The sequence below is a fragment of the Mastigoproctus giganteus genome, chromosome 12 (assembly GCF_048544385.1).
Source record: "Mastigoproctus giganteus isolate SK-2022 chromosome 12, ASM4854438v1, whole genome shotgun sequence".
Taxonomy (NCBI): domain Eukaryota; kingdom Metazoa; phylum Arthropoda; class Arachnida; order Uropygi; family Thelyphonidae; genus Mastigoproctus; species Mastigoproctus giganteus.
In genome coordinates, this window is record NC_143586.1 from 142419176 (window position 1) to 142442279 (window position 23104).

At 37.5% G+C, this 23104-nt stretch overlaps 1 protein-coding gene across 1 annotated transcript in view; it reads right to left on the reverse strand.

Annotated features, from left to right (window-relative positions):
- The window catches only part of LOC150077475 (endoplasmic reticulum-Golgi intermediate compartment protein 2), a 99555-nt gene that overhangs the window by 52598 nt on the left and 23853 nt on the right, over positions 1–23104 (reverse strand). The window contains exons 2-3 of the mRNA XM_090385913.1: positions 15326–15436; positions 6546–6654 (exon numbers count right to left, since the gene is read on the reverse strand). Of these exons, the coding sequence (XP_090242039.1) occupies positions 6546–6654; positions 15326–15434 (218 nt within the window). The 5' untranslated portion in view covers positions 15435–15436. The remainder of the gene's footprint in view (positions 1–6545; positions 6655–15325; positions 15437–23104) is intronic.

The following is a 23104-nucleotide window of genomic DNA, read 5'->3' on the forward strand; positions in this document are numbered from 1 at the left end:
GACCACATCATAGTATCCAATCAAATTAGTCAGACAAGACTTCCTTTTAACAAACCCATGCTGTGTCCGACTGAAGTCTTGTTTAGATGATCCTGCAATGCTACTTTAACCAGTGACTCCATTAATTTCCCTGGAACAGAAGTTAAACCAACAGGTCTGTAATTACCTGTGTCTCCCTTTGATCCTCCTTTGTTGATTGGGGTCACATTTGCACAACTCCAGTCCATGGGTACCTCCCCTGAGTCCAGGGAAGCCTTCATAATTATGGCTAAGGGTTTGCTTACTTCCTTTGCCACCTCCTTTAATATAACTGGATAGATTCTATCCACCCCAGGTGCCTTTCTTGTGTTTATCTTGAACAATTTCTCCTCCACTTTACTCTCAGTTATTACAAGATTATCTAGCTTACTGCCAGAGTTGAATACACCTCTGGCATTCCCCTCCCTGAATAACTCCTCGTGTGTGAATGTCGATGCAAAATATTCATTTAGTTTGTTAGCTACCTGAGCAGGATCATCAACAGTTGAACCATTGATATCAAGTGGACCAATCTGATTCATCCCCTTCCTTCTAGAGTTTACATAAATAAAGAACTCTTTGCTGTTTTTCTTTGCATCCTTTGCCAAAGATTTCTCGTGATCTGCCTTCACCTGTCTAACCTCCTTTGTAACTTGGTTGCAGACCAGCTTATATTTATCATAGGCTTCTGTGTCACATGTTAATTTATATGTATCCCATGCATTTTTCTTCTCTGTCACATGTGTAATTAGTTCATTTGACATCCATTTAGGCCTAAACCTTGAACAATATTTCTTAGTTGGCATGTAAAGCCTAGTAGCTTTCAAGATAAGTTCTTTGAATGCTTGCCATTTTGAATTTGCTGTTGGTAACATCATCAGTTGGTCCCACTGTATAGAATTTAAATACAGTCTCAGTCCATCGTAGTCAACTTTATGAAAGCAATAACCCTTCCCTTTACCCCTAATGGTAGTTACCTCTTTGAGTAAATCCCACTTCAGCACTGTGATCACTGCCACCTAGTGGTTCCTTTATCTGCAGATTCTTGATGCATGAAGAATCACTACTGATAATCAGATCAAGAGTATTACTCCCTCTAGTTGCTTCTCGAACATGCTGCTGTAGAAAACAATCATCCAATAAATCTACAAAAGCTTTGCTAGTGTGTGAGTGACCAAACCACAAATTCCAATCAATATCCGGGAAATTAAAATCCCCCATTATAAGACACACTAATTTACTAGCCCACTCTATTTCTCTGCACAATTACTCATTATACTCATCAGATTCATTAGGCCTATAACACACACCTACTCTCATTTTTCCTTTACCAGCACTTATGTCACACCAAACAGACTCAACATTGCATTGTCCACCCACATCAATTGGATGCACTTCCTTAGGTTTTATATGTTTCTTAATTAACAGCATAACCCCTCCTCCCTTCCTGTCCTGTCTATCCTTTCTGTACACATTGTACTCCCCAAATTCCAGTTCTGCACTGCTTATGTCTGTGTAACACAATGTCTCTGAAATCCCAACAATATCTGCCTTTGATGTCTTGACTAGCACTTCAAGCTCATCGAATTTATTAACTATACTCCTAGCATTGGTGTACATGCAAGTATACACGCACCTGTTTCTACTCTTAGTTACCCTAACACAGCCCATGTATTTACTTGTTCCACTATGACTCCCACCAGTCCTGGAAATTCCCATTGCCTTGCTTTCCAGGCTGCTGCTCAATTGCATTTCAATAGAAGTAGTGCAAGAATCACTTTTACCTCTGCCAGCGGCTACTGTTAATCTATTAATCCGTGTATTCCCCCCAAGCTAGCAGTTTTCTGACCCACCTAACTCTGCCTCGATAGCATCAGCAAATATTCTTGCACTCTTTCTATTTAAGTGTATCCCATCCCTGTAGAAGCAGTCTCTCCTGTTAAAGCGCAGACCAGGCTGAGAAAAATTCTACCCCTTGAGCCTTGCACAATCTCTCCAGGGCCAAATTGATTGACAAGGCTCTCATCATATACTCCCTCCTATCATGTCTGGGCAGAATTGCAGGCACTTTCAAATTCAACCCTAGTTATATATTAGACAAAAGATGTATTATTTTTGTGTGATCTCTTCAATCACAGTGTATGAACACATATTGGAAAAGAAAAGAGTAAGAATAAAAGAAATATGATAATGCAAGAAGTTATATATAAAATATGTTTTTGAGTAATTAATATTGTGTGTGTGTGTGTGTGTGTGTGTGTGTGTGTGTGTGTGTGTGTGTGTGTGTGTGTGTGTGTGTGTGTGTGTGTAAACTAATTTCAAGTAAACAAGCAACAAAAAAATATACTTCACTATGGAAGTAAATGAATTCTAATATATATTTTCTAAATTTCTTTAACTATTTATGCACATAATAAGCAGAAATATATGTACAAGCATACAATTGAAAATTTTCATGTTTTAATATTTGTTTAAACTGGAAAATGGAAGACTAACAGTTTCATCTTCATGTTTCATACTATAACTTTTTTTTTTAAATTTTCAGCAGAGTTAAGTGTTTTTTAAATTTTGTTTAGAAAATAATGTGTAAAGAACACAGAATTTTTAAATTTTTATAATTTTTTATTTATAGAAAATTGCATACAATAAGTATTGCAATCTATTAAGAAAAGATGAAATATTAGTTTACTCTATATTAAAATTAAAAAAAATAATAATAAAAATAAAAAATTCCAGGAATTAAAAAGAAAGTTTAGACCTGTCAGGTCATTCACTACTATTTTTGTTACAACTAGGGGTGCTATACCACTACAAGGTTACACAAAGTGACAAAAAACAATTTTGTAACCTTCCAAAAAAGTTACATCAAAAAAGGTAAATGATATAAAATGCAGTAAAAGCCGGTACACTGCAACTAAAAATAAATGCTCAACACAATATATATTGGTAAATATTAACAGCTTGTAAAAATTTAAAAACATTTGACACATGGTCATTATCTGATAAAATCTGACTAAGTGTATAAGGCTCAGTCAGATGCGTAAAAGCGGAAAAACACGTTTCATGCCCAGATAAATTTAGTACAGTCAATTAAAACATGTTTTATACTTAACACAGTGTCACAAGACTTGCACATAAGGGGGTCATCTGCCCTCAGCAGGAAGGAATGTGCAAGATGACTATGTCCTATGCAGAGTCAGGACATAGTCATCCTGACTAGACTACCATGGTTCAATTACAGGTTTTATCTGATGTAATTTATTTGTAGTCTGTCTATTCCATGAATCCTACATGGCTTATGTTAATCATCTTTGGACAAATTATATGGTAAGGTCTAAGAAAACTCAAACAGTTCCTCTTGACAATTATAAGCCTGCTGATTGTGTTTAGTATAGAGGGCCTCTTCTGAAAAATCACCCATCTTAGTGTCCAGCTTCTAAATTTTTAAAGCCAATTTCTTCTCTAACCATCCATATATATGATGGGTCTTTGTCTTCTAACTTCTCAACTAATGCTAGAGCTCAAGGTTGTTCTCTTACCCACTCTTTTTCACCTACATAATAATGATATGGTAGCACTGAGTGGAAATCTCTTCTCCATAGATTTATTATTATAGTACACTACATTTAACTTCACTGTTTTTTCCTTTTTATTTTTTTAAACAAACTCCTTGATACATTTACAGGGCATTAGTACCAATTAGTACCAATGGCAAAATATCTGCCATTATTGGTAATACATTAGTATTAGTAGAGGCAAATAATGCAAGAAACCAAGTTCATACAGCATCAAAAAATAAATAAATAAAATAAATAAACCCACTTCTCACATCACCCGAGCATAATAAAGAGCTATACAAAGAGCCAATATATTAGAATGTCTTATCATCAGAAATTTTAACTTTCCAGATATCGCAGGAACTTGAGGATTGGTCACTCACTCACTCAGTAGCAGAACTGAGTGAGACAGGTATTTACTGTATAAGTTGGCCCCCACCCTTTTTTTTTAACAGTCATCTTTTGCACCTTGGTAGTGATGTATTACAGTAAAAACCAGATTAAAAACCACCATCTTTTAATTCAATTATTTTTTCTCATTCATTTAAAAGCTGACATATGACATAGAGTAAAAAAATACGTGGAGATCCTACAGTCTCGAAACTTTATTAGACAGTTGGTCAGACAACTTGAGTAGTCGAGACCCCCGCCATCGGATCAAAAATCGAAAAAGAACTAAAAAGATTATCCTCCGAAGAAAAAATTACCAGCAATTTGCACACAAACCTCTTAGCAGATACTACACATTCCCCCTACATATTCGGATTCACCAAGTTACATAAACCAGACAAACCACTGAGGTCCATAGTAAGCTTCAAAATACATCAACAGCAAACTTAGTAAAATTTATGGCTGACACACTAAAACCCCTAATGAATTATTCCAAATGTTGCATAAAAAACACAGAACACCTATTTTCATCAATCAAAAATATAAAATTAGAACCCGATGACAAATTGTATTCCTTCGATATAAAATCGCTATACACAAAAGTACACCCTCAAAAAGCTGTGAAGGCCACTCAAGACATGTTATGTAATGATCCCACACTTAAAAACAGAACAAAATTAGATATTTTGGATATAACCATCTTACTAAATATACTGCTATCAGTGAATTATTTCCCCCATTAAGGAGACTTTTAACAACAAGTATATGGGGTACCAATGGGTGGTTCCATAAGTGGACATCTCTCCGAATTTTACCTCCTAGATATAGAAAACCACATCATTTTCAAATACTCTTCCCCAGACCTTAAATTTTATGGAAGGTATGTAGATGATCGTCTGCTTATAGGCAAATCACACACCTTTAAAAGTTGACAATGACATTTTACTACAGTGCTGGTGAACTGTCAATGAAATGGTAAGTATACAACACCCACTGATATAAATCATGAAACCAAAATCTACAAAGTACAGATAAAAATGTGGTATCTCTCTGATTGATGCCATATGCAAACATAAGAGGCTTTAATAATGTAACTGAGCCATTCCTTGGTGCCTGTTTAGGTACTAAAATATACTACATACTGGTTCTCTCTGTAAAAAATCCCGCAATATGGAAGCATATTTGCTATAAGAAACAATCTCAAAAGTTTACTTTTACTAAATAGTTGATAAAAAGTGATGATTTTCAGAGAAAATGAGCAGTGAAAATAGTTTTAAACAAGAATTTCGGTAGTTATGGTTACACTCACAAGAAAGTTTAGATCACAAGAAAGATGGATGAACAAATGAGTTTACCTTAAAATTTTAGATTATTTTTGAGGGCTTGGAAGGTTGATTTATACACCAAAATATATGGCATATAAAATCTCATTAGGTATACATGAGCATGAATTCAACTTCTAAGTTTATTATCCAGCATATCATTTGAACCATGGTTTTACAGATAAATTTTGGACTTTCAAAAGTTGACTTATATGCCAGGATAGGTGGTAGGCTTTTTATACCAACTAAGAGATACTGTTCAAGGTTGAAACCTAATGGCTAAAAATAAAAATACATGGAATGATTACAAATTATTGGTGGACACAGAAGCCACAACATGCATAAAGCAGTTTGTAATCAACTTACTCAGGGAGTTAGGCGTGCTAAGACAGTTATGAGAAGTCTTTAGCTAAGAATAGGTAGCTAACAAACAGAATAAATATTTTACAGCCAAATGTGAAGAAGTTTTAGGAATGGGGATACCAGAAGTATATAATTAGGTATACCAGAAGTCCAAGCATACCTAATTCTAACTGGGAGTTCAATGATTTTATGATAACTGAGTGCAAAGAGGAAAAGTTGTTAAAGCTAAAAGTAAACAAGGCATCTGGGGATGATGAATTCTATCTAATTATATTAAAAGCAGAAGCAAAAGACGTAATCAAACCTTTAGTCATAAATATGAGAGCATTCTTAGATTAAATAATTATCATGGCTAAAGGTTTACTTATCTCTCAGTTACATAATTATTTGATATTGCATATCTTCAGTTTGTGTGGATCTACAAAATGGAGATGTGCAAATGGCTCTCCTATTCACAAAGGGCAAAGGGAGTAATTACAGGCCTGTAAGCTTGGCTTCTGTGCTAAGTAAAATAATAGATTCACTGGTTAAAGAAGTAATGAATTACAAAAAGAATTACTTTTCTGAATTGAATGCAACCCAACTAATATGTTTGAAAAAAAAAATATATATATATATAGAATTCTCCAGTGAAAAAAGATTGACATCTTTCAAGCAGAAAACTCTGGCAATTATTTTAAAGCTATATAAGCATGTATAATACATGTGTCAATAATAAATGCTAAATTACTGTAATTTTCTCATTAATTTTCTGCTTACTTTTTGTACTGTAGATAGATTTTATTCAAAACTGATCATCTGAAAAATATCAAATGTCTAAAAGACCCTCAACAGTCCAGGTTGTTTCAACCAGGATTCTAGTGAATTTTTTTTTTCTTCCTTTAATAACTCTTACCTGTCAATGTCGTTATCAACACTATATTGAAACTTTAGTTGGGTGGACCTATAGTATTTTACTTCAGATATAACCAAAATGATGATCAGGATAAAACTAAGAATAGAAACTGAAAAATGAAATGTATCTCATATATTCAAATACTTTCAAGTGTCATCATTAATATTTTAAAAATATTTATAAATAACATAAATATAATAGGAAATAAAGTAATTATAGTTACATTAATTTAATTTGCTAAATAAAACCACAATAACAAAGTAATGTTTTGACATTTAACATAGTCACTAAGAAATTTTTTGATGGGAGGGCTAAAAATAACAAATGTTTCACTCTGAATTCAGATCCTTGTTACACTGGACTGATTTTCTGCATCAACATACTGTATCAAAAAGTATACTTTTTTATCCTAAACAAATGGATTTCCATAAATTTCTTAGAGGTTTGTTGTGTGAGTACATACTCATAATTGAGGAATTGCTGAAGTCCAGCAAGTTTTATTTGTTGTACTGACTATGCCATGTACTCAAAGCCATCTCCATCTCTCTAGAGGTTTACAGCAGTGCTTCCTTTGTGTGTAATAAATACAGAGAGAGGAAATAAAGTGGTATACTACTTAATTTCCTCTCTATCAGTTTTGCTGGATAAAAAGAGAGTGGAGAGACTCTGTTAGAGATGAATCATTAATTAACCTAACTGCCCTCTTCTGAATAGAATCAAGAAGCCTGAGAGAGGTTTTAGGGGCACCACCCCAGATGTGGGAACAATATTCAATGACAGGGCGGATTTGCGATTTATACAGAGTGAGCAGCTGTTTGGAAGAAAAGTAATGTCGAGAGCCAAAGAGAAAACCAAGTTTTTTAGATGCAGAGGAAGCAATATTTGTAATGTGCTTGTGCCAAGAGAGATTAGAAGTCAGGGTAATCCCCAAAAGAGATATATCATTTTGCCTAGAAATCGGAGTGTCACTAAAGATAAGCACAGGAGCAGAAGAATTCTTTTTGCGAGATATAAGACAAGACTGAGTTTTAGAATGGTTGAAATCAACTAAGTTGTCTTTGCCCCCACTGGAGAATTACCTGAAGATCGGCATTTAAGGAATTGGTAGCAGATTTTCGAGAAATTGAAGCTGATTGAGCAGGACAAGGTTTCTCAAAATGGAAAGTGGAATGCAATGTGCTATCATCGGCAAAACTATGGATAGGATTTCCAGTCAATGGAAGATTTGGTTTTTTTTTTTAGGAGCTTTGTTTGTTTGTTATTTGGTTTTTAGGAGCATTAGCAACTAAGGCCATATTGCTCCGGGATATGCGGTGGTCATTCCCTGACCTTTCCACATCCTCCGTATTTGGTGGTGACGGGCTCGAACCCAGGTCTAATCAAGAAGCGTGTGCTACGCACTGCTGCTCCTTCCCACCTGGCTACGGAGGCGCCTTTTTTTTTTTTTTTTAGGAGCATTAGCAACTAAGGCCATATTGCTCCGGGGATATGCGGTGGTCATTCCCTGACCTTTCCGCATCCTCCGTATTTGGTGGTCAAGGGCTCGAACCCCAGTCTAATCAAGAAGCATGTGCTACGCACTGCTGCTCCTGCCCACCTGGCTACGGAGGCGCCGTCAATGGAAGAAAGTTATTAATATACAAGAGGAAAAGAGTGGGGGAAAGAACTGAACCTTGGGGGACACCGGCATTAATGGAGAAGTTAGAAGACAGAGAGCCATCTACCATCACCCTCAGTGAGCGATCAGAGAGAAAACTTGATAACCAATTACTAAAAACAGTTTCCAAACCATAAGATGGAAGCTTGTTTAGAAGACCTTTATGGCAAACACGATCTAAAGCCTTTGAGATGTCAAGAGTAACTACTTGTGTTTCACCGAACCTTTCCATTGAATTAGTCCATAAATGGGTAACATAAGCCAGAATATCATCAGTGGATCGACACTGACAGAATCCATACTGGCGATCGTTGATCAGACAGAAGGTTTCTAGGTAGTTTAAGAGTTGGCAGTTAATTGATTTCTCCATTACTTTAGAAAGAGTAGAAGCAATTGCAATAGGACGATAATTGGATGGGAGGGATTTCTCACCCTTTTTAGGAACTGGCTGGATATGAGCAAATTTCCAAGCAGAAGGAAAAACACCTTTGGAATAAGAAAGTGAAAAAAGGCAGCAAAGAATAGGAGTAAGTTCAGGAGCATAGGCTTTGAGAACAAGTGGAGAAATACCATCAGGACCCGGAGCTCTCTTAGCATCAAGATTCATCAAAATCCTTCTAATATCCTTTTGACGGAAGACCACAGGAGGCATTGAATGGAGCGTGTTGGGAATGGTGGGAGGTGTTTTACCAAGATCATTAATACATGAGCTGGAAGAAAAATGGGATGCTAGCAGGTCAGCTTTATCCTTGGCTGAAGTGACAACAGAACCATCTGGTTTGGACAGAGGTGGGAGCAGAGATGGGCAAAAGTTGCGGCCAATAGCTTTGGCAAGAGACCAGAATGCTCGGCTACCATTAGGGCAAGAAGCAAGTTTTCTACTCTTAGCCTGTTCAAACTCTAGTTTCGACTAATTAATAACTGCTTTACAAATTTTTTTTTTTTTTTTTTTGATTTGGTAGTTGTTGGCGCATCGGCTTCTGTGGCCATATTGCACCTCCCAAGGTTTTTGCAGTACTTTGTTCCAAGCCCGAGGCGGGAATCGAACCCGCGACCTTTGGGTTGCCGGGCAGGTACTTTACCCACTCGGCTAGCCAGGTCGGTGCTTTACAATTGTTGCGAGCTTTGGTGTAGGCAGAAAATGACACTAAAGAATTAGAAACAAGCCAATTACGATATGCAACATTCTTCTCTTGAACAGCCTTAGCACATTTATTGGAAAACCAAGGTTTAGATAAGGGACGAGATTTTAAAGTGGAGTGTGGGATAAAGGATTCCATTCCTGCAAGAATAATTTCACTGACACGATCTGAGCAAACGTTGACATCAGAAGTTTTGAAACAGTAATCCAACCAAGGAAAAGAAGAAAAGAAGTCGCGCAGGTCATCCCATTTTGCATTCTTGTAATGCCAAACAACATGAGGTCGGGAATAGCCAAGAGATAAAGGTTCCATTGGAGAAGAGAATCACCAAGTTGTGATCTGAAGTGCCTAAAGGACTTGTAGGTAAATGAACAATCTGTGCTAGGTCATTAGTAATTGCAAAAGCCTCAGCATCTCGACCTGCTGGGTCGGTGTGACTAGAAAACGGAAGCCAGCTGGAGTTGTGAACATTAAAATCACCAAGGAAAATTACCTCACTGTTAGGAAAGTTGGACTGGAGAAAGTCAAGTTGCAAAGAGAGGAAGTCAAAGAGCTCCAAGTGATTAGTGGATTTGGGAGAATGGTAGAGACAACAGATGAATTTGACGCAATGAGGTAGAGAGATTTTAAGCCAGAGAAGATCAAAGAGAGGAGATTCCAAATTGCCAAGTCTCTGACAGGGAATATCAGAACGGACATATGCACAAGTATCACCTTTGAGGCAAAAGGAATCATACAGCGAATAATTTGGGCATCTGAGATGAGCAGTAGTTGAATCAACCGATAACTGAGATTCTGTTAGAAAAAGTACATGGGGTTTGGCAGACTGCAAGTGGAAATGGACATCGTTGAGATTAGAATTGAGACCACGTATATTTGTGAAATGAATTAGGAAGTGCTTGGTAGGTTTAGATCTTTTCGCAGATAAGCTTGCTCTATTAGTTTGACAATTCATGGTGTATTCAATAGTAAGAAAAAGTGGGTGGGACATGCTGTATGAAGTAATGAAATTTTTGGATATGGCGTACACGTGGTAAGAATATACCCAGATCCTTGACATAACGTGGCCTCGACAATGCTCCCCGCACACACACACACTACTCGGACTCCCTCCAGTCACTATCTGGCAGAGTAGAGGTAGCAAGATTATACACTAGCTGATCCGGAAGCCTCCTAGAGTTACCAATAGGTTTGGTCCGGTGTACTAACTAGCATCCGGCCTGCAAACACCGTTTTAGAGCTGTACCCTCGAAATGTAAGGAATATTGGATCTTGCCACGACGTTCATCATAACCTCAAAAGTCATCAATCATACTGCATGATGGAAGAGATAACATTGCGATGACATCAAAGCGTAACAAGCAAATATCTTCTAAGAATACTTTTTGAGCAGCCATTAGTCACACTCTGTTAGCTTTGTACTGTTAGAAAATATTGCAGTTTTGTGAAGAATACACATTTTAAAAAACAATCCATTATTCCTAGCGGATGATTTTTTTTTTCTTTTTGCACAGCAGTTTTAGAAGTTTATAATGCAGCTACAAATAGAAATATTTTCTTGAAATTTCGTTAAAAGATCAAACCCAGGAAACTGCTGTTCCGATAATATTTACTAAAAACTATTACAATAAAGCAAACTTTTTTTTTTTTTTTTTTTATCAAATGTGCATTGCAGTGTTATCAGTTTTTCTCGTTTCTAAAAGATGATTTTCTGTTCGTAGGAGCAATACACATTGAAGAAAGGAAATACGATCTGTTCGCCTTCCAAAAACAGTTGTTACTACTGTTTCGCTTTATTGCTTCTTATGTCAACTCACAGTAAGCTCGCGTTGTTGCGTTTCAAAGGCCCTAGGCTAATTAGGGTGGGTTTAGAAAAATAACAGAAAAAGGCCTAAAAAATAAAAACTTGATGTCACATTTTTGTCATTTGCGTGAAATTCAATAGAAGAGTTTAAAAATTGAAGTGGGAAAATCGAAGAAAATAGTTCTGGCTTCACCTATAGCAAATTTCAGCTGTGTCCATAGAGTAAAAATTATAGAATTTATTAGTTGACCTTTGAACTGAGTCCACTGGACCCGAGGAGATAAAAATACGGATAAGGAGCCACCGAACCCTAGACCGCCAAAATTGCTTCTGAACCCACTATCACCCCCCCCCCTAGAAGGCTTCAGTGCCCACTGGGGGGGGGGAGGCGGTACCGCCCACTTTGGGAACCTATGATCTAGACAGAAATGTAGTTTTACCAAGTCAAAGCATGGATTTGTTAAGGACAGATCATGTCTAACCAATCTGATTAGCTACAATGATACAGAAACAAACGAAATGGATGCAAACACTACTTTTGACATCGTCTCAATTTCAGCAAAGCTGCTGAGAGTGTTCCACATAAAAGACTGCTATACAAATTGGAACAGTATGGCATTAGTGACAAGATACCACGGATAAGCAACTTTATCCATTCTTATAGAAAAAGGAAGGTTGAGTTGCAGAAGATGGGAGGGGAATTATAAACAGGCACTGCTCTTCTTGGTCTAATGTTAGTGGTGTCCCTCAGGTTTCAGCACTGTGGCCTCCTTACTCTTCACAATACTTATTAATGACACTCATGAAAGTATATCAGGCTTAATATCTAAGTTTGCAGATGATAAAAATGACGGCAGAGTGGTTAATGACAGTAATCAGGGTATGCTACTACAACACAGCCTAAAAAAATTAAAGCATATCATCTGAGAAGTGGCAATTCAGGTTTAACATTGGTAAATAACGGGCAGCAGCAATTTCCACATAACATACCAATTACATGGCAATTTTATTAGGGATAAACCATACAGTACAACATGAAATTTTCTGAGTAGCACAGAGAGGCTGCTAGAACAGCTCGAGGGGTTCTCTCAATGATATATAGGAAGCCTAATTTTAAGAAATATATGTATCTCTTGGAATTAGTCAATCACACAAACTCTTACCACAAGGTACTTCGGTTCTGCAAATTGCAGCACTTGGAAACTAGTTACCTGTGGGGAGAATTGAAATGTTTAAGACTTTGAACAGATTATGTAAACTTAACGATAGTTTCTTACTGTTCTCGGACAAAGCACACAAGGGAACATAAAAATTGAAAAAAGGATGGCTGCAGAATAGATATCTGCAAATTTGCTTTCTGCCTGTGAGCAATTGCTCATTGAAACAAACTACGATCTGGTATTGTGGAAGTGGTAGTTTGAATACATTTTAAGGAAGAATTAGACACATTATTAAATTAGATGGACAAGCTAGCTGGGTAATTTTTTTTTTTTTTTTTTGATGGGTATAAGCTTGCTTCATTTACCACAACTACTAATGGCAGTTATAGTAATTTTTATTTTCACCTCTCAAAGCCTTATACCCCCTCAATGAATTCGCCTCAAAAGGTGTCTAGTTCCCAAGCTCTGTAGTTCACACATGCAAGGTTTTTCCTCATATAGGTGCCTTTTTGCCAATCTCAGCATTCATCACTGCCCATCTTTGGACCATTTCATGAAGCTCAATGTCTTTTTTTTTTTTTTTTTTTTTTTTTAGGTGCAGTCTCCATATGTGAACACAGTATTACTAAACAGCAAGTGCAGCCCTACAACTGCCTTATAAAGTGAAATTATGACCTCCCTATCTCTACAAGCAAATATCAATAAATCACGACATGTTACCACAAGTCTTCCTTCCTGCCTGTCTGCACTGTTTGTTGAATTTCTTGTCCAACCATATTGCAACTCCCAAATCCCTTTCCTCTCCCACAGTTTTTGGTTTCAACACCACCAAGCATATGTTATTTTTGAGTTACTATTCCCCAAATGTAACCTTGCATTTTGAAGTATTAAAATATAGTTACCACTTTGCTGACCATCACTGAAGTCGATCTAAATCACCCTGAAAAAAAAAAAAAAATTTTTTTTTTTTTATACAATGGAGAATGATGAGAGATTTGCAATTCAGCTCCATTTCTTTTTCTATAAGACCAGTAAGTTCAATGTGAACAGCCATATATTGCTGGTGTACCATAACTAGAGTTCTGTCAACTTTTTCTCAAGAAAAAAGGAAATCCTCTAAACAATTGGATGCTTCTCTTAACGTGCACAGTGCAGCAATTATAAAATGACACTGATGTTATGAGACGAGTTGTGTGTGTGTGTGTGTGTGTGTGTGTGTGTGTGTGTGTGTGTGTGTGTGTGTGTGTGTGTGTGTGTGTGTGTGTGTGTGTGTGTGTGTGTTTAATGAAACCCCAAGCATGAGAGGTATTAGAATCTATATTAGAATCTGTCGTGCACATGTGTGTTCAAGTTGCATAAAAGTTTTGCCCATGGAAGAGAATCACTGGAAGGCAATGAACATTAGGACTGAGCAAAAGTGGTTCAAACACCACAGGTGACATAGAGTAAAAAAATATGTGGAAGTCCTATAGTCTCGAAACTTTATTAGACAGTTGGACAGACAACTTGAGAAGTCGAGATCTGCTAATTTTCGTAAAATCGGACAAATGCTAATAATTTATTGTAATTTTTCCTTGTAGAGGATCTGCGATCTCATTATGGATTTAAAATAAACTTTGTGGATTTTTTGAAAAGGGTAGTATAGGCTATTTTTGGGAATTTTAAACGAATATTAAATTTTAAGAATATTATATATTTTATTTTAAGGCAGAAGAATACTCTTACCTGGGGTTTTCTTCAGGAATGGCTGCCTCCAGGAGAGGTGTAATTCAGAAGATGTTGAAATTGCAATTATATGGAAGGAGGACCACAGGTGATTGAAAAGGTATGGGAAATCATAAGATCAGAGCATTAATAAGGAAAACCATTCAACAAATAATAACACAGGATTTAAAGAAAACAAAGGTCTGTTTGCTCAACATTTGTTAACAGACTGTCAACTACGTCCAAGCTGAACACTCAATTAGTACAGGTGATGAGACATGGTGTTTTCAGTATGACCCTGCAACAAAGCAATAAATTGTGGAGTGGAAGTCGGCAAACTCTTCCAAACCCAAAAAAGTTCAAGAAAGGTCAAAAATCAAAACCATGCTCATCACTTTCTATGATATCAGGGGCACAAAGAGTACATGCCCAACAGCCAGTGTTACTGCTGCCTACTATCTGAGATGTTTCGAAACATTTGTTGCAGACAATTCTTCACGTGCAGCCTCAGAATAGAGAAGATGGCAGTTTGTTCTTCTTGCACGACAATGCACTAAGCCAAACAAGGCCCTCACTGTTCAGGAGTTTCTGGCTATCAAAGGAGCATGTGTGCTGTCTCATCTACTGTATTCGCTGGAAAGCTTATGACCGAGATGTGCGATTTCTTTTTTTCCTGAAGCTCAATGCAGTTATTCTGATGATGTCGATGACACTCAAAAAGCTGAGATGAGAACACCGAACAGTATACCAGCCATGGCCTTTCGTCAGTCATTCCAGTTGCTTTATGATCATTGCATGCAGTGTGTGGATGCGGAAGAAAGTTACTTTGAATAAACCAAGTTTAGCTTACTCATACATGGGATCATTATTTTTTCTAGCATCAGTCTTGTTTTCCAATTGCTGCACTCTGTATCCCCCCACCCCGGGAGGTTGTACTATGCAAACTACAATCATATTCAAGCTTCTCAGTTAGTTACATAAATTTCCTTTAGATGCAGAAAATGTACAGCCTTCTTTATCTGGAAACAGAATTAGGAAAATAATTAAAATGCTCTGATATAGATAGTTTTATGTGCTATTCTTTGATAATGACATTACTAGATTATCTGACAATGTTACTTGATATTCAAGCCCCCTGAATGTTTCAGAATGGTGATATTTACAGAAAGACAAATATTACGAAACTTGGCATGTATATACAATTATGAAGTTCACACAATAAAAAAATTCCAATTTGATTTACAATCATTAACGTTAATCCAAGGCAGCAACTGATTAAAAAAACATTGGTAGGCTGATATATATATCCTTACTTGTCCCTCCAGAAGCAGTAGATTCTTTATATTCTTTGGGTACCTTTGGAAAAGCATCTAGTTCTCTTACTGTTTTAAGCCTGGATGACCTATATACAGCCCTCTTCATTTCTATGTAAATATTCATCAAATAATTTTAATTATCGGGTTTTATACATAAACAAAATTCAAGCATCAGAATCAAAAATGAGCTATATAGTTAACCAACGAAGTTTAGTTAACCAGATATTTTTTAATTTAAATTTTCATGGATATCAACTGGGTAATAAATTCAACATTCATTTAGTCCTCATTTTATAAATGTTCAGTTAACAAATTTTCACAATAAAGAAAATTAGTACTCTTTCTTCAGTACACAGTGAACTTCACTATTATTTATATATGTGTGTGTGTGTGTGTGTGTGTGTGTGTGTGTGTGTGTGTGTGTGTGTGTGTGTGTGTGTGTGTGTGTGTGTGTGTGTGTGTGTGTGTGTGTGTGTGTGCGCGTGCGTGCGTGCACTAAGTCACAATATCACTAATTACTATATATGCATTCACAGCATGTACGGCATACTTCATGGGGTACCCAACTTTATAATTAAATTCCAAAATATGTGGCATATACACCGTTCATGGATGATGTTATACTCTGTCTTTTATAGCCACAACACAATTACCACAAATGTAACAGAATATATTTTAATTGTTCACACAACTAAAGAGTTCCAACTGTCAAAGACATATAATATGAAAATCAAGTCAAAAGCAGATACTGTTAGCAACTGAACCCAGAAAACAACTGAATGCAGAAGAAACAATTCACATTTATATAGTTACCTAAATTGAATGTCTAAACATGTCACACAGTTGTCAGTTGGAAGACGAAGAAAGATGTTACAGTAGTTAAAGGCACCATATGTCATCTATTAATTGGGCAGATTGCAAAGTGAGGGCAAATACACTTGAATTATGAAATATCTTTAAAGCAAAAATCACAGAAACCATGAACCCATACATACCATTAAGAAAATATGCAGGACACTGAAACAGGCGGAGCAGGCCGGTCAAATAGAGCAGAAAACGGCAGCATTTACATAGTGATGAGGAGTACTGAAGCCTACAACAGCTACAAGTTGATTTGTAACAGTACCACAGATAAGGTAGGAGATGCCAAGTCTGCTTATGAGAAATCACTGGCTAAGAAAACAAATGGGAACAAGGAATTTTTCATGTATGTGAATACAAGGAAGAAACAAGCAAATCAGATTGAACCCTTGTGCACTGAGTGTGGGAAAGTCTTAGAGAACTCAGCTGATGTTGTAGATGAATTGAACAGGTACTTTGCATTTGTCTTCACTGACAAAAGAGCCTTCATGCTGAGAAAAGGCTGTGCAAATGAAGCCAAATCACATGAAATTAGTGATTTCAAATTCACGAATGACTTTATTAGAAAAACCTTTGTGCATAAAGGCAAGTAAGGCTTCCCACAGTTGATGACATATACTTGGTAGTTTTGAGGGCATCTTTGGACTTGGGAGATTCCTTCGGGTAAGAGAAGTGCCAACATATCAGCAATAAAGGCAGTTCTAAGAGTGAAGTTGAACTACAGACCGGTTATTCTGACTTCAATGTTAGGGAAAATCTTAGAAACAATGTTTAAGAGTGCAATCCACGACATTTAGATAGATATGGAATTCTGAATAACACACAAAACATCATTTTGTTAAGGGAAAATCATGTTTAACAACCTAGTAAGCTATTTTGACACAGTTATTCATGAGCTGGATGTAGAGAACAATTTTGAAATAGTTTATTTGGATTTCAGAAAGGCATTTGACTCAGTCCCTCATCAGAGGTATTCATATAAGCTGGAACATGTTGGGATTACTGGAAAAATTCTAAGATGAATTGCTGGATAGCTGCAGGGCAGAATGCAGAGGGTTGTGATTAATGGATATTCTTCAGATTGGTGTAAAGTCAGAATGCTTGATGTTAAAATTTGCAGCTGACATAAATATCTGTGGAGTAGATCAGTACAAAGCAGCACTCATTAAGAATGAATTTAACAGGCTGCAAGAATGGTCAGAAAAGTGGTAGCTATGTTTTAATGAAGCAAAATGCAAGGTCTTACACTTGTTCAATAGCAAACCCATAATAAATACACTTGGTGGGGTTGAATTAAAAACTATAGAGGAAGAAAGGTATCGTGGAGTTATGATACAGGCATCTAAAAGAGCCCATGGTGTCCTATCGATGATTTACTAAACATTATCCTGTACAGATGGAGAGGTCATAATCCCACTGTATAAGGCAATTTTAAGACCACATTTAGAATACGGTGTTCAAGTATAGACTTCATCTAAAAGAAAGGCATTGAGCTTCTTCAAAGGGTCCAAAGACTGGCAACTTGCATGGTGAGATAGGCAAAAGGTCAACCATATGAGGAAAGACTCCGTATATGTGGGCTACTGTTGTAAAGCATTCCAGAACTAGGGGGCCATAAATTTAAATTATATGGGTTGAGGTTTATACTAGTTTGTAGGAAGTTTTATTTTAGCCAGCAAGTCGTTGATTGTTGGAACAGGTTGCCTTAACAGGTAATTAAAGCTGCTAGTTTGAATAAATTAAAAGCTCAACTGGAGTGTTGTCTATGTGAGAAGGGAAGCAAACAATTTGAATTTTCTTTTCTATTCGTTGTTGTGACTCCTCCCCCCGGCAGATGCAGCAAACTGTGGCTTCCTCAAAATGTATGGCTATTATTGGGTATAGACATATACAGGGTGTCTCAAAAATGTTGGTACAAACGTTTAGGGGGGGGGAGGTAACATCTAAAGGAATGTGAATCGCATAGGAACCCATAACAGGAAACGTCACCGTAAGTTGGTAGACGGCGCTATTCATCAGTTCGCGAGAGGGAAAATTTCTGGTTTACTCATTCAAGCAGTAGTCGCTGCACAAAGAGTATGCATCGATATACGAACTGTGAGCTGGCAGATATGCACCTAGTGTATGGATTAGCAGAGGGCAATGGACGAGCCGCTCAACGAATTTATGGAGAACGCTTCCCAGACAGACACGCACCGGACCACCGTTTGTTTGCGCGTGTGCATCAAAATCTGTGCGATTATGGGTTATTTAGAGGTAACAGGAGTAGTGCGGGCAGACCATGTTTGACGCGAACTCTCGCCATGGAGGAAAGTGTGTTGAATGCTGTCCAGAATAAAACCAAAACCAAACCAAACCAAACCAAGCCTCTGCCTTAGGAGCGTCTCGTTGCAGTGTACAGCGTGTCTGGCACGACGATTCCTTACACCCCTTTCATCTCCAAAGGGTTCAGTTACTGCTCCCCCAAGATCATCCTGCACATGTGGCTTTTGCACAGTGGTTTCTCCAAGAAAGTGTTCAAGACTTGAATTTCCAGCCTATGTTTTGGTCACGGATGAGGCTTATTTCACTCGGGAAGGCTTATTCAATCAGCACAATGCTCGTGTGGGCTCACGACAACCCACGCAGTGTGCACACACCCCCCCATGCAGCACAACATCGCTTTGAAATAAATGTGTGGGCAGGTATGGTCAGTGACTGCTTAGTCGGCCCATACCTGTTACCATCCCGCATAAACTCCGCTAAATATCGGATCTTTCTTGAACAAGTTCTACTGGGTTACTTGACGATGTTCCAGCAAATGTGAGACACAACATTTGGTTTCAACATGGCGGGGCGCCTGCCCATTATGGAAGGTGTGTTCGTGACCATTTGAACACAGGCAATTTGGGCGTCGATGGATTGGCCGTGGTGGACCCGTTGCCTGGGACCCCATGCTCACCTGATTTATCGAGCCTTGATTTCTTTCTGTGGGGGCCCTCAAATCTATCGTGTATGAATCGCCTGTGGAGACGGAAATGGATTGGCGGACACGATCATGTGTTTGATCGTGTCCGCCAATCCATGCTGCGTCGGTGTCACTCAGGCATTGTGTCTCATTGTGGAACCTTCGAGCATCTGTTGTAACATCACGAAATGCCTCCATCTCGTACTCCATTGTTAATATTATGTCAAATAAATGTTTGCCACTAATTACTGTCTTGTGTCATTTCTGCTTCTTGTGCCTCTGCTACTACTTTCCCGTGACGTTTCCGGTTATGGGTTCCTATGCGATTCACATTTCTTTAGATGTTACCTACCTCCTCTAAACGTTTGTACCAATATTTTTGAGACACCCTGTATATCTGACAGTCACAAAGGAAGTGAATATATATGTTACACCTGGATTTTAAAATTGACCAGTTCATTAAATGGAAAGATTTTTGTACAGTCCATGAATTTCACATTTCACAAACCTGGCAAAATTTTAATTGTATCCTGCCCATTTATATCAATTAATATTACACATAAACATGTCTTATAGCATACAAACTGTTTATCGCCTGAACCATGACAAAAATTGTTTAGTTAAAAAATATTAAATAAAATAAAATACTAAACTCTTAAAATGGAATGGCATTAAGTATTCTTGGAGAGACTACAAGGACAGTGATGTATTAACAACATTATAATGATTATCACAGTTTATAAATAAGGTTGTTTAGTTATAAAATTTCAAATAGTGTGTTATTTGGTTTAATATTTAGTATACAGCAGGTATTTAGGTTAGTGTGCAAGTCTAGTAAAAAAAAAAGTTAGGTTAGTTTATATGGCTGTTCGAGAGGAATTCAAGGTTTAACTTTAGAATGCATTAGAATTAGTAGAGGCATATGATGCAAGAAAGCAAGCTTATGCAGCATCAACCAAAAAAAAAAAAAAAAAAAAAAAACAAAACCTCTCCCATTTCACCCCTTCATTCGTTCCAAATAGCTGTACAGCTCAGCCTTAAATTTATATAGGCTATCAACTTCCACAACTAAAGATGGAAGCCTGTTCCACCAATCAACTACCTGCTGGCTAAGGGCAAACTTCCACACATCTATGCTACAACTGCCTTTCCTCAATTTGAATTTATGCCCTCTCAGGTGATTATTCTGAGCAAGAGGAAGAATCCCATCAGCATTGAGCATGCTCGAACCATTCAAGTCTTTATACACCTCAATCAGATAATCTCGCAGGTGCCTAGTCTCCAGACACTGTAATCTGCAAAACTTAAGCCTTTCTTCGTAAGAGCAACCCTTCGTTCCATTCACTAATCTTGTTGCCCTTCTCTGTACTCATTCCAACAGCTCTACATCTTTCTTAAAATGAGGCCTCCAGACCCGTATACAGTACTCAAGGTGTGGCCTGACCATTGCCTTATACAAGGAGATAATCACCTCCTTATCCCTGCTAGAAAAATTCCTGTATATCAACAAGCAGGATCATCAACAGTTGAACCATCAATATCCAGTGGACCAATCTGATTCATCCCTTTCCTTCTATAGTTTACATAGGTAAAGAACTCTTTGCTGTTTTTCTTTGTATCCTTTGCCTGCCTAATCTCCTTTGTGAGTTGGTTACAGACCAGCTTATATCTATCATAGGCTTCTATGTCTCCCATTAATTTATATGTATCCCATGCTTTTTTCTTCTCTGCCACGTGTCTCATTAGTTCATCTGACATCCATTTAGGCCTAAACCTTGAACAATATTTCTTAGTTGGTATATAAAGCCTAGTAGCTTCCAAGATTAATTATTTGAATGCTTTCCATTTTCAATTTGCTGTTGGTAATATCATCAGTTGGTCCCACAGTATAGAATTTAAATACTGCCTCTGACCTAAGTAGTTGCCTTTACGAAAGCAAAAACCCTTCCCTTTACCCCTGATGGTAGTTACCTCTGAGTAGACTCCACTTCAGCACACTGTGACTTTATCTGCAGACTCTTAAGGTATGAAGAATCACTACTGATAATCAGATCAAGAGTATAACTCCCTCTAGTTCCCTCCGGAACATGCTGATGTAGAAAACAATCATCCAATAAATCCACAAAAGCCTTGCTAGTGTGTGAGTGACCAACCCACAAATTCCAGTCAATATCCGGGAAATTAAAATCACCCATTATAAGACTCTCTGATTTACTGGCCCACTCTATTTCCCTGTACAGTTTCTTATTATACTCATCAGAGTCATTAGGCCTATAACACACTCCTACTCTCAATTTTGATTCCCCAGTTCTTATGTCACACCAAACTGACTCGACACTGCACTTTCCAGCGATGTCAATTGGCTGCACTTCCTTTGGTTTTATGTGTTTCTTAACTAATAGCATAACCCTTCCTATACACATTGTACTCCCCAAATTCGAGTTCTGCATTTCTTATATCTGTGTGGCACCATGTATCTGATATCCCAACAATATTTCCCTTTGATGTTTTGCCCAACACCTCAAATTCATCAAATTTATTTACCAAACTACTAGAATTGGTGTATACGAAAGTATACATGCACCTGTTCCTATTCTTAGCTACCCTAACACAGCCCATGTGTTTACTTGTACCACAATGACTCCCAGCAGTCTCTGAAATACTCTGCATCTTGTTTTCCAGGCTGCTGCTAATTCCAATAGAAGCAGAGCAAGAATCACTTTCACCTCTGCCAGCAGCTACTCTTAATCTATTAGTTCTTGCATCCCGCCAAGCTAGCAGTTTTCCGATCCAACTAACACTGCCTCGATAGCATCAGAAATATTCTTGCACCCTTTCTATTTAAGTGTATCTCATTCCTGTAGAAGCAGTCTCTCCTGTTACAAGTACAGACCAGGATGAAAAAAATTCTACCTCACGAGCCTTGCACAATCTTTACAGGGCCGAATTGATCAACAAGGCGATACGCAATCCCATGAATCTTTTCAACTACATGCGATAGGCAGGTCTAGCACTGCCCACCAGTTGCTTATATACCCTACTAATGACCACTACTTTGTGTTACAGAGAATGCCATTTCTCAAATGACTACAGCCTGCAGGAATACCATGTACAGGCGAGTAAACCTGATCAATGTTTTTAGTAGAATAACAATTCAATACTTTCCCTTCCTTAGAGCTTTCATATTTGGTTAGTTTACACCACTAATTCTGGATGGATTCCAGCAAAGAACGGTGTCCGTAATCTTTCATGCGCAGTATAGTCTCAATCACAATTTTTTGCTTGAATCCATACTGAATTGGTGGTATAAGACAGCCTAACCTTTTCTGACTAAACAAAATTTATTTAAAAACCACACTTCTATAATCTTCAGTACACAGCCTTTCACGCATTCAACGAAAAAAGCCAAAAATTACTCACAGAACTAGACTGCCCGTCATCTGTAATTGCAAAGATCCATGGGATTGAGCCTCATATTCTAAATATTAACCAAAAAACATGATTCAAAATGAAAGTCTTGGGAGAAAAAAAAAAAAAAAATGGTTCGGTTAGTTTCAACTACTATTTGAAAAAGATTCAGGCAAAAGGGGAAAAAAAACACTTGCAAAAATCGTTTTTTTTTTTTTTTAAACTAGACTTTCATTGTAGTAATTAGCAGCCTATCAAACAGACGGTAAAGACTTCCACGTTAAGCTAAGCAAAAAAGGAAAAAACATAACCAATCATTGTCAATGGTGCAAGGACCTATACTTGTGAATCACTTCTCCTGTCGCAGCTTGGCACAAGATGTAACTGCAAACTGTATTCACAAATACATAACGTTGAGGTTACTATTAATCCCAACACATCTTATGACTAAGGGAAGTCTTTCGGCAACCTGACAGTTCATGAATTGGGCAGAATATAAACTGGCCAGTTTATGAACTAGGCGAGTTTTTGCCTAGTTCATGAATTTTTTTTTTTTTTTT